The 13,519-nt window shown below is 41.2% G+C and overlaps 1 protein-coding gene across 2 annotated transcripts in view; it reads right to left on the bottom strand.

The window, feature by feature from the left end:
* RELN (reelin) overlaps positions 1-13,519 on the bottom strand; it is a 549,393-nt gene that overhangs the window by 233,434 nt on the left and 302,440 nt on the right. For both annotated transcript variants that reach the window (XM_004702602.2, XM_004702603.2), the window contains exon 9: positions 125-221. In XM_004702602.2, the coding sequence (XP_004702659.1) occupies positions 125-221 (97 nt within the window). The remainder of the gene's footprint in view (positions 1-124; positions 222-13,519) is intronic.

Here is a 13,519-nt window from a genome sequence, read left to right as displayed (position 1 = left end):
TAATCAACCATCAGAAGTACTTTTAAACCATAATGAATAAAGGTGGTGGGAGGATGAATGGAAATACGGAAGCACAAATACACCCGTGTCAGAATTTATGAACACGGTTTAAGGCAGAACAAACCTAATTTTCTCAAGCTGAATCCAATCCGCGGTATGGTTCTTTGCATACGACACGATGATGCTGGGGTCTGAATAACTAAAGCGACATGAGCCGGAACCTGTAAACAACAAGCACAGGAAAAGGAAGTTCAAAACCAGTGAAATCAGGTGTTATCCTTCCTGATAAGCATCTTACCTATTTATCCAGTATTTTTCTAAATCCTTAGATATGTATCTAATAATTCCCCCATTCTTCTAATTATCCTGATATTTCTCTTGATCCAATCTGGTAAATATTGCTTGACAAAAAAATTTAAGAACCAGAAATAGTGTGAAAATGTTAAATTGCAGATGTCTTTACAGATACAGGCATTGACAAATTAAATGAAAAATAAGCACCTAATACTTCTCTGCTGAGAAGTAATTTCCAAATATTATAGAATGATTCATAATACCATTATGGTGCTCGAGGAGTTAATATCAGTCAGTAGTGATTACATTAAGTGGTACATAAGACAAAATTGAATGAGGAATAAAAATGCTGAATATAATTTAAAAATTCAAGTACTGAATAAACGAGAATTATTGCCGATGTGCTTCTCGTACTCCAGGATGGCTCAACCTTCAGAAGGCCTGGTGGTGCTGTGGATCAGGTGTCGAGCTGCGAACTGCAACTCTGCAGAGAAAGAGGGGCGGCTGCTCCTGTCAGGACTGACAAAGGCTCGGAAACCACCTGGTGTCAATGCCTCAGAATTCACTCCGTGGCGGTGGGTTTTCTGTGTGGTCGGTTACTTTGGCTTTTGGATGGGGGGCAGTTATTTTTCAACATTAGAGATTTAAAATATATTATGCCCTTTTGTGAATATGTGGTGATTACTCTTCACTACTATTTTAAGCATTTGAAATAAGAGCGAGTTTCGACACATTCAATGAGTTCATGCTATCTTGCACATTGTGACTGTATTTCAGAGATCTCCTTAGAATATCCAAACAGCCAGGAAACATGCACAAGAAGGTTATTGTAACTGATACTGCTGAGGTTTTTCGATACTACATTAAAAACAAATGAACCAAAAAAGAAGAAATAGTGTACTTTACGTATGGTTAGCTTTGCACCCATCTGCTGGTGAGGCCTCTGTTTCAGCAAGTGACATCTGTTGACTGTTTTCCCATTTGTAGTACTCAGGGGTTCCAAGCTTTAATCAGACTCGTTTATTTTATTTCACTGGTGCTTACTACAAAACCAGCTAATTTTCAATGGTCGAAGCTCGCGCATGGGCTAAAACAGCCAAACAGCAGTTTGAGCACAAACAGAAACCTACCTTCCGCCATTTTAATCATTGCTAACTAAACTCTACCCTTCACAAGCAGCTGCTTAAATAGCAAACTGTGTCTGGAACAGGCAGCAGGCAGGATTAGGAGGGAGAAACGTCAACACAACGAAGCGCGAAGCTGGGCAGAGAACTTGCTATTTTAAAGGAGGGCTCAAATTTGCCTAGAGAATGTAAATGGTACCTATGCACTTCCTTTCAGATACCGTAAGGACTTAAAGGAAAATGTACAAGATGACTTCCTGAAAAAGGAAAGGATAGAATAACCCAAACTGTTCTCGACATCATAACATTTCCTGTATATTGTTTTCGCATTCAGAGAGGAGATAAGCGGTTAAACGTCAAGATAGCAGAACTGTATATATGATCTTGAAGACAAGGAGGACTTCGTTCCTGTCCATTTTCTTATGTTGTCTCACTGTTGTGAGATTAAATCAGGCGTCCTCAAACTACAGCCTGCAGGCCGCATGCGGCCCGCCAAGGACATTTACGTGGCCCCCTGGGTGTTTTTGCCCAGTTTGTTTTTTTACTTCAAAATAAGATAAGTGCAGTGTGCATAGGACTTTGTTCATAGTTTTTTTTTTTTTTTTTTTTAAGCTATAGTCCGGCCCTCCAACGGGTCTAAGGGACAGTGAACTGGCCTCCTGTTTAAAAAGTTTGAGGACCCCTGGATTAAATTATACACCCAAAAAAGGCAAAGGTCCCTGGCAGGTGACTTATTCTTCCTCAAAGTCTGAGCCACTAAGTTTTCTCCTATCAAAAACACAAGTATAGTTTAATTTACCTCCTCACCATCTCATGATCTTCCTCCTGGACTTTGCCCTGGTCTCCACCGCTAGCCTCACCTGCCCGTAGTCAGCTCCACTGTTGGCAGAGTGCTATTTCTAAAAGTGAATTGAATCATGTCACCTCCCCTTATAACCTTTCAAAAATCCCCCAATCTCCTCTGCATACGGCTGCACATCCACCAGTGGACCAAAAGTAAACCCGAGAAAGAGAACCAGCTCAGGCTACCTGAAAGGGCTTCCAAGTACAAAGATGGCCAAGAAAGCACAGACATTCCCACAGTGTGAACAATGGGAAAGCCAAGACTGGCGTGTAAGATGCAATTAGCCAGCCAGAGGCACTCTTTAGGCAAAAGAAGTAGAGGGGATGGCCCCTAGCTGGAAGAAGCATGTCCAACTACCTTCCCCGGGACCCAGTCAGCTTTGGATACCAGCCTTGCCTGAGACCACTCACAGCAAACTACCAATCCAAAAGGCACCCGTCCAGTGACCAAACGATTCCCATCCAACACCACGTATGGTTGTGCTAAATATTGTTGTTAGTTGTCCGTTCCTACACCATATTCTCCACCACTGGTAAGTTTGAGCTCATTTTTGGTAGCTACTATGCCCATCTCTTGTGTTGCACATACTGAGTGAAAATATTCTCCACATGATCTCTTCTAAAATCCACCTCTACGGCTCTACTATAACGTAGACTAAGCCTGGTCACCAGTATCAGACTGATCCTTTCCTGAGAAAATGGTTGCATGACTGTCTGGGGTAAGAGGGAGGGAGGGTATTAATCAGTGCTCACTCCTTTCTTGTATTCCCATTGGTCAGTGTCACCCCAAATGACTGCACCCCAATTCTGCGGCGCTGAGCTACCACATGCAGCAAGGAGACAATAATAAATAGGTACCAGGTATTTCTTTCCTCAATGCTCTAAAATGAAAGCTGTTTACTTGTCAAGTTTAAATTAAAAACAAATGAAAGCCAACCCCAAAAGTCACGTGCAAAGCATCCTCTCGTGTTCAGAGCTGCTCCCCTGATTCAAATCACTCTAATGAAATCTTTCACTCAAAGTAACAATTTTTGAGCGGTATTACTGAGAGGGAAAATCATTTAGGGTCATGGTTCCCAAAGTACAGTTTGAAAGCCATTGATGAGCTTTCCCAAACCAACCCCGCTGACATTGAGTCGATTCCAACCCCTAGCAACCCCATAGGACAGAGCAGAACTGCAGGAGTCAAAACCTCACCTTTCCCTGCGGGGGGAGCTGGGGGTTTTGAACTGCAGCCCAACACATATTCCACTATGCAAACCAGGCTCACTGGTCTAAAGAATCAGGCATTTTGTTTCTTACAAGCAAATGAAGCAAGTCCACACACTTTCATTTTTATCTACAAAAAGTGTACGAGCAGTGGTGTCTTTAAGACACAGCAAGTATGGCACATACTGGAGCACCGCTTGAAGTGGCCACACCTTTAGTTTCTGTTAACCAGGATCTTTCCTCAAGCAACAGACAAGGGGCGGTGGAAGCCCTTGTCCTAGGGTGCAAGCCCAGGAGTTACCAGATGAGGCACCAACATGAAGGCCTCTGACAGAGGCAGCCAGGAAGGAGGCGGGAGAGTGCTCCTGCGGGTGCAGCACTGCTGGCACTGCCCACCCCTCTGGAAACTGTGGGGGGAGGGACCTCAGCTTAGAGACTGTCCCGGGTGCTCATCACCCTCACTACAGCCCTGGGATACAAGGAACCCACAAAGTAATTCAGAAAGGCTGAAGTGTAGTACTCTGAAAATAAAATTAATAAGCTTCTAATTTTATGGAGGACCCCAAGAGTCTAAGGAATCTGAGCCCAGGGCGTTCTGCAAACATACAGATCATGACACTAACCGGAGTTTGGAGAAGGACAGGCTATTTTGTGTGTAGGGTACATCATCGGCGCCATTTCCTTTGGTCTTGGATCTCAATTTTTGATTTGAATTAGCAAATAAATTGATAATGGTAAAGATAAAGTGAGAGTTATTTGTAATAATGGTCACATATATTTATTGGTTGATGAGTCAAGTCTACAGTATAGAATGCTGGATATTTATACCAACAACGACATTGGCCTACAGGGTTGCTAAGAGTTGGTATTGACTTGATGGCAGTGAGCTGTTTTGAGTTTTATACTGGCCTATTATTGTCTTAAGAGCTTTCCCTATACCTTAACACGCAGATGCATCGCTCTGTAACTACTAGGAGGCCTAGTGATGTAGTGGGTTATAGGCCAGGTTGCTAAACTCAAGACTGGTGTTTTCAGGGGCCATAAAGGTGGCTCCAACTTGCAGCACCCCTGTGCACAACCAAACGCAACGCCACCCAGCCCTGCGCCACCTTTACAATTGTTCTCTATTTTCACTGCCCCTTTATTTTATCCAGCACGATGTCTTTTTCCAGGGATGGTCTCTCCTGAGACCAGGCCCAATGTTCTTGAGATCATTTCTACTGCTGACCATTCTGGCTGTACTTCTTCCAAGACAGATTTGTTTGTTCTTTTGGCAGTCCATGGTACTTTCAATATTCTTCACAGCTCCATGATTCAAATGCACTGATTGTTCTCTGGTTTTCCTTATTCAATGTCCAATTTTCACGTTTATATGAGCAAATGAAAATACCACAGCTTGATTCTGACACACCTTGGTCCTCAAAGTAACATCCTTGCTTTTCAACACGTGTGTAGCAGATTTGTCCACTGCTGTGGTCATTTGATCTCGAGTGCTGCTTCCATTAGTGTTTATAGTGGATCCAAACAAGACAAAATCTCTGACAATTTCAATTTTTTTCTCCATTTATCATGTTGTTGTCCATTGGTCCAGTTGTGGTTTTTTCCGCACATTGAATTATAATACATACTGAAGACTGCATCCCTTGATCTTCATTAGCCCCAGGGCTAATGAAGCAAGGTTATGTCATCAAGGTTATGTCATCTGTATATTGCAGGCTGTTAATAAGCCTTCCTCCCTGGTGGTGTAGTGGTTACACGTTGGACTGCTAACCTGCAGGTCAGCAGTCTGAAACCATCAGTAGTCTTCTACTCCTGTAAACAGGCTCGAAACCCACAAGGTTCTACCCTGTTGTACAGGGTCACTATGAGTCAGAATTGATTAAATGGCAGTACATTTGTTTCCCTTCCCAATCTTGATGCTACTACATACTTCTACACAGAATCTAGCTTCTCTGATGATTTGCACAGCATACAGATTGAACAGGTATGGTGAAGGGATACAACCCTGATGCATGTCTTTCTTGACTTAAAACCAGAAAGCAATCCCTGGTTCTCTTCATACAACTGCCTCTGGACCCACAGGTTCTGCATAAGCAGAATTCAGTGCTTCGTTTTGAAAAGAACCCCCATTCTTTTCAATGCTTTGCATTGTTTGTTGTGGTTTACATGGTCGAGTATGTTCGCACTGTCAATGAAACACAAGTAAAGAGCTTTCTGGTATTCTCTGCTTTCAGTCAAGATTTTCAGATAACATTAGCAATGATACCCCTCTGAGTGTAGCATCAATTCCTGGCCGTTCCCTGTCAATGTATTGCTGCAACCATTGTTGAATGATCGTCGACAAATTTTCATTTGCATGAGGTATTAATTACATTGTTTCATAAGGCTGGGTCACCTCTCTTTGGAATGGATCCAAGTACAGCTGGATCTCTTCCAATCAGTGGGCCAGGTAGCTGTTTCCAAATTTCTTGGTACAGGCCAATGAGTGCTTACAGTGCTTCATCAGCTTGTTGACATATTTAACTTGGTGTCTCATCAACTCCTGGAGCCTTGTTTTTTGGATAATGACTTCGATCAGCTTGGAATTTTTCCTTTAACATCATTAATCTTTGATCCTGGGCTGCCTCTTGAAATGGGAGTGAAGGGTTTCACAAATCCTCCTGAGAAGTCAAGTAAAATGAATTTGGAAAGGTTTTCCATGGAAATGGCAGCAGAGAGGCCTCCAGTGACCCACTCCGAAGTAGTGTCAGTGGAGTACTGGAGAACGGTACTGGGGAATAAGAATAGGAGGTGAGGAAGTAGAGACAATAACTAGACAATTCTTTGGAGACGTTTTGTTGTAATGTGGAGTAATAGTAAAATGGAAGGACGGGGTGTGATCCCAAAGAACTTTTTTTTAAAGGAGGAATCTTGTTTGCATGATGATAGAAATGATCTAGGAAAACCCATTTGGGTTTTTTAATTCTAGGTCTTTGTACATTTCATTATAATATTTTACTTTGTCTTCTTGGGCTGCCCTTTGAAAGTTTCTATTCAGCCCTTTGACGTCATCATATTTTCCATTAGCCACTGATCCAGGTCACTCAGGAGCAAGGACCCTCCACAAAGCTTAGATTTAGATTTGGTGTCCCCAAGACTGTGAGACAGTAAATTGTTGTTCTTTAAAGTCACACACTGTGGTATTTTGTTGTTGTTAAGCCATCAGTAGGTAACTAAAACAGAATTAAAATATCAGAGCCAAATTATATGCATAATTATAGTACAATTTGAATCCTTCTATCAGCCAGAGAAAATAATGTGAGAAATGATAGCCAGATGCATTACTTTACTTATTAGTAAAGTCTTAGCACAATGGTCCAGTATAATTGGAAATCAACAGTTTGCAAGATCATACAAAATGGTCATAAGCCACGTAGAAAACCACTCTCAATTTTTCAAATAGTTGCTCAAACATAATCTCTTCTTAATAAGTTATTATCTTATCTCTTTAAATTGATTAACACTTTCTTTTTGAATATTTAAGCACATTAGCACTTTGTCCTACAGGGGAAAAACACATTTTTATGTTCAGGAAGAAATCTAATGAAACTGTAATCTTACAGAAAAATCTTCATTTAAAAATTGCCATGTAATGAGTTAATAAAAAAATATTTTACGGCTAGCTGGGTGCATCTTAGAATGTATCATCCAGCCTTAACCAGATGTTGTTTAGTTCTTCTCATATCGAGGAACTCTACATGCTAATATATAGAATGCTTGTTAGCATTATTGGTAATTCTTCATAATTTTATTCTTCTCTGTTTAGAGTGGAATTCCTTCTGACACACGGTGTTTTCAGAGAGGAATTATAATACCTGGATCAGGAGACTGAGCCCTGAGGACAGCTGCGAGGTACGAACCTGGGCCTTGGCATTTCTCAGCTTTGTGAAATTGGGAAAGATCTTTGTCCTTTGTGTCCATTTCCTCATTTAAAAGGCTCGAAGAACAGCAGATACTCCACCGGACTGTTTTCTACGTCCAAGGCTTTCGGAGCTCATACAATTTAATATATTTTATCCATGATTCAGTAATTTTGATTTATTAATCAATCCTAGAAAAAGGAGCAAACACCTAATGGCACTTGTTGGTGAAGTAATATGAAATGGAATCGCTGGCACATCAGAGGAGCTCTGGAACGTTTTTCTCCCTGTGGCTTCTTCCACGCTGGGCCGTTTTACTAATCTTTGTTGGAACTGGTTGAAGTTCAATCAAGAAATGAAAACTGAGGTCCAAATGATTAACTAACCTGTTTGTTAGCACCACTGATAAATACATCAATTAACGAATAGAGGTGGCTAATTGATTAAAAAGAGGCTATCCTGGGAGTAGAGCAGTGGGGAAAAAATTCAACAAGAAGAGGCAAATTTCTTAAGGTCTGTATAATTGTTATAAAACAAAAAAACAATTCCAATGAGTTGGTTTGGACTTGGGGTTTCTGAGACTGTCACAGAGTAACAAGGGCAGACAGCCTCATCTTCCTACCGCTGATAAAAAGTTTGTGAGACCAGTAACTCCTTAGACGCTGCACCTTTTTCCAACCACATGAGCTGTGACTACAAGGTAGACTTCAGAGGCCTCGAATTGAATATATCTGTGGAAAGAGATCATGGAGAAGTCCAATATCATCAGCCAAAACAAGACAAGGGGTCAACTGTGGAAAAGACAATCAATGGCTTACATGCAAATTTGGATTGAAGATGAGTAAAATTAAAACAAGTTCACAAGAAGCAAAATATGACCTGGAGCATATCCCACCTGAATTTTGCAAACAGATTTGCTGCATTGAACATTAATGACGGAAGGCCCTATGAGTTGTGGGAAGACATCAAGAACATCATTCACGAAGAAAAAAAAAGGTCATTAAAGACAGGAAAAAAATGAAAGAAAAAAACAAATGAATGTCAGAAGAGACTCAGAAACTTGTTCTTGAAGGTAAAGTATCAAAAATAAATGGAAGAAATAATGAAATAAAAGAGCTGAACAGAAAATTTCAAAAGGCAAACGAGAACACAGCATAAAGCATTACAGTGAAATGGGCCTTGCAAGATGAGGTTCAGAAACTAAGACCATGCCCAGCACATCGAAAGAACTGAAGACACAAATTTAACCCCAAATTGTAATATTGAAAAGTTATATGGGCACAATATTGAATAATGCAGGGAGCATCAAAATAAGTTAGAAAGAACACAAAGAATTATATGTACCATAAAAAACTGGTTGATGACAAACCATTTCACGAGGTAACGCAGATCAAGAATGATGGTACTAAAGGAAGAAGTTCAAGCCATCCTGAATGCAATTCTAAAAACAAGGCTCCAGGAATTAATGGAGAACCAACTGCAAAAATCCAGCACACCTGCCTATGGAAAGATCATTAATACTCAATTAATATTTTGCTGAAAATCATTCAAATGGTTTAAGAAGTACAGAGTGCTGTCAGAAACTTGAATAGGAATCAGAAGAGGACTTGAAAAAGGGGTAACATTGCTGACGTCAGATGAATCATGGCTGAAAGCAGAGAATACTAAAATGATGCTTACTTATGTCTTATCGACCATCCAGAGTCACTCGACCGTGTGGATCAGAACAAACTGTGGATAACATTGGGAAGAAGGGGACTTCCAGAAGACTTAATTGTGCTTACATGAACCTGCATATGGACCAAGCGGCAGTCGTTTGAACAGAAGTAGGGAGCACAAAACCAAAACCAGACGCACTGCCATTGAGTGGATACCTTGTCACAGTGATCCTATAGAACTCCCTCATGAGTTTCCAAGACTGTAACTCTTTACGGGAGTCAAAAGGTCCATCTTTCTACCAGGGAGTGGCTGGTGGCTTTGAACTGCTGACCTTAAGGATTTCAACCCTACAAGTTACCGCTACACCAGCAATGTTCAGGAAAGATGTGTGCCCAGTCTTGGGTTAATCTGGGTAGACTATAGAGAAACAAATTCAAAGACACTCATATGTGTATAAGAAAGAGCTTTATATGTATATTAAGAAAACATCCCAGCTCAGTCCAGATCAAGTCCATAAATCCGATATTAACCCATATGTCCAATACCAATCTATAAATACCTCTCCAGACTCACACAACACATGTAATGACGCCAAATACAGGAAGATCACAGGCCAGTGGGTGGAAAGTCCTGTAGATACCATGGTGGTGGAAGCATCTCAGTGCTGGTGTGGCTCTCCATGTGGCTCTTCCAGCTCCAGGGGTCTAACATAGCTCCACTTGTCTTGTCAGCAGGAATGTCTCACATGGAGTGAGCATGTGTCCCACCTCTAGTGAGCTATTTTTCTCCTTAGCGCCTCCATGTGAGGTCATCAAACTGCGACCTGACTGATGGGCTAAATTCTACCCCTTCACTCTTAATAGTCTCAAATTGACAACAGAATATGTAACTACTACAAGTCTGTATACTTTCACCCTAACTATTCAATCATTATGCTAAGAAAATAATCTGAGAAGCTAGATTATATGACAAAGAATGTGTCATCATGCTTGGCGGAAGACTGATTAACAATTTGCAATATGCAGATGGAACAGCTTGCTTTCTGAAAACTCAGAGGACCTGAAACACTTGCTGATGAAGATCAAGGTTTGCAGCCTTTAGTATGAATTGCAACTCAAATATGAATGAAAATTCATGTATGAACTCATATTGCAACTCTATATGACAAAACCAAAGTCCTCCTACCGAATCCAATAGGCAACAGCATGTAAAACTGAGTAAAAGGCAATGCTGTCCAGCATTTCATTTACTTGGATCCACAAACAACGCTCATGGAAGGAGCAGCCAAGAAATCAATTAAGGTAGCACATTCAGCAAATTTGCTGTACGAGACCTCTTCAAGAGCCAAGGTGTCACGGTGAGGTCTGTGGGAAACAGAAGGATTTCTCCCAAGTTGTCTCCCCCAAATAGATGCCAGACCTAGCTGCTCGAGAATGACTATACACTTGGAGGTCATCAGGAGTACATTAGGGGTCATTTTCCCTAAGAGCTATCAGCCATCTAGACCAAGCAGACACCACTGTTTATCCCACAACAAGTAGGGCCCACTCCCTTCTGATAAGGATAGTAGTTGTCTGTTTCCTTGTAGGAGACACCAGAGAGGTCAAACCCGCCCAAGGATGACCAGGGTTAGGCTGCCATCATGAATCTGGGTCCGCCCATCTTGTCACATGTATACCGCTAGACCTTCCCGTTCCTATGGGCACACCCCTAGCTCAACCCCTTCCTGTTACATGCCTATCATAGATCCATTTCCTGCAATGTGTATGCCTATTGTACTGCCCCTTCCTGTGATGTGTGATTCTGTAACCATGGCCCCCTAAAGTGATATAATGATTGGTGAGCAATAAAGAAGAGGACCTCACCGGCTCCTGGGGGCCTGGGAGGCTCCCTGTTCTTGGGTTCCGAGGCTGCTTCTGCTCTAGTGGCCAGGTTCCCCCCATGAGGACTACCAAGCAGGGCTGAGGTGAGCATGCTACCATGAATTGTGTCTGACTCCATTTATTCCAACCTCTCCTCTATCATGCTCTCTATGGCTTTACTATAATCTTATTATCGCTGTACAATTGCGCCTACCGGACCTGTGATGATTTGTGGGGGACCCCTCTCTCTCCTTCTCCCCACAGAGGTCCGAAGAGCACCTGACCAAAGCCAATTGTTTCCATGGTCTCATATGTACATCAAAGTTGGAGAACGAGTAAGGAAGTAGTGGAAAATAATTGATGTTTTTGAATTATGGTATTGGCAAAGAACATTCAAAGCACCATTTGATTACATGAAGAACAAATACATCTGTTTTGGAAGGACCGCCAGAATATTTCTTGGACATGAGGATGACAAGACTTACTCTCATGTACTTTGGATGTGTCGTCAGAAGACACCAGTCCCTGGAACAGGACATCATGCTTGGTAAAACAGAGGGTCAGAGAAAATGGGGAAGACTTTCGATGAAGTGGATTGACACAGTGGCTGCAACCCTGGGCTCAAATTCAACAGCGATGATGAGGCGTGCAGGACCGGGCAGTCTTTCATTCTGTTGTCAGAGTGGCTGAGAGTCAAAGCCGACTTCATGGCACCGAACACCAAGAAAACAAGCAAGTACGGCAAACTCGAAGCTCGGGCTCCTGAGGTAGGCTTTCTGGCCTGATCAGGCCCCCCACCAAGAGGTCACTTGATATCAGAAGGTGATCATGAGGTGCTGGGCCATTCTGCCTCCCCCCTACCTTATTAAAGAGTGCTACACTGTAATGTGGTATGAATACATTTTCTATGGACCCTCTTAACACATATTTATTAAATGTATACTTTTCCTTTCCCCTCTATACTAACTCATAACTATCTTTCACCAAATCAATGTTGACTATTTTCTAACTGGGTTCTCTGGGAAAACAGAGAATTATCTTATTCCGAAAAAATCTTTTTGTTGTTTATTTTTTAAAACTGTTTAAGGGGCTCTCAGAATGATTTTTAAAATCTCCATTCAAAAAAGCTAGCATTTTAACATTTTTCCAAGTTGCAGAATTCAAATAATGTTGACAGAATTACCCGGATATAATACTGCAATAAATATTAAGTTTAAGATACCAGTGTAAACCACATTTGTATTCTAATTAATGAATTCCATAATGGATTATAAATCTTTGTGAAGCAATCTTTCTACTATGACCATGTTACTATAAAGAAATAATCCTTACAACTATAAAATACCAATCTCCACTGTCATTGAGTCAATTCCTACTCATAGTTACCCTAGGTAGTGTTTCTGAGGCTACAAATCCTTTACAGGACCAGAGAGCCTCCTCTTTCTCCTGTAGAGCAAATGGTGGATTTGAACCATTGGCCCTCTAGTTAGCAGTTCAAAGCTTACCTAATAGCACCACCAGGGCCCCTGAAAAATTGTAAATTATGCCTACTTTTTAATGGACAAAGCTTCATTCTATATAACTGTATCCTTAACTATAAGAGAGATATGTAGCCATAATTTTATCAAGGACTTCATTTTAACATTAGACAGGTCAATTAACCAATTTACTCAATTTAAAATCACAACTGAAAAGCCTATTAGTTTTTATCCCTGGTTTGATTTAAATAAGATAATGTACATACAATTTATAAAAATCAATAGACAACATGCAATTTTCCACTTTTGTAGGAAAGTGAAAAGACAAGATTATTGCTCAATCAATCAGCCAACTATTGAAGACATAACTTATAGCAGGGGCACTTGGATACTAAAAGTCTGCCTACTTTTTTGTGGTTCAGTACCACTTCTCGTTGTTTTGGCCTTAATTTCCAGTTAACTTGCAAACTCAGACATTCTGAACAGCATTTCCCATCTAAGAAGTCAAAGATCACCTAGCCTGGACACTGACTTAACCCCAACTATTCTGGCTATCCTTTTGCACAATTCAAATCTGCCAATGATCACACTCCCAGAAACCTTCACTTGCTGATCTGTTTTATTTGTTTCACTGCATTTCCTGCTCCCTGCTAAATGCATTTGTCTGATGGCTACTGATTCCCAATACGTTGTCAGTTCTACCAGGACAAAGATTTTGCTTTCTACATGCTGAATTCCCCATGTTTTGATCCTTGCTCCACACAATGAATACTGAACACTTGTTGAGTGAGCATAATATTTTCTAGTGTGTTTTTCTTTACTTAAACTGTAAAAAGAAAGCCTTTCAATACGCATTGTCATACACCTGCGAGCTGATCCTGACTCACGGGACCCTGTAGGATAGAAACTGTCCCATAGCGTTTCCTAAGCTGTACATCTTGACAGAAGCAGATGTGCAGGGCTTTTCTCCCGAGAGGTGCTGATGGGTTAGAACCACCCATCTGAGCTTAGCAAGGGAGCACCTAACCATGGTGCCTCAAGAGCTCCTAGTGGACATGCAATACTACAGTAGAAACACGGATAATCATGATCGTTTTGTTTATCCTATTTTCTTTGGCAGCACCTTTTCAACAGGATCAGATGATAGGGGT

The sequence above is a fragment of the Echinops telfairi genome, unplaced genomic scaffold (assembly GCF_000313985.2).
Source record: "Echinops telfairi isolate 266 unplaced genomic scaffold, ASM31398v2 ScPeMD7_23;HRSCAF=83, whole genome shotgun sequence".
In the NCBI taxonomy this organism is placed as follows: Eukaryota; Metazoa; Chordata; class Mammalia; order Afrosoricida; family Tenrecidae; genus Echinops; species Echinops telfairi.
This window is presented reverse-complemented; position numbering and strand designations above follow the sequence as displayed.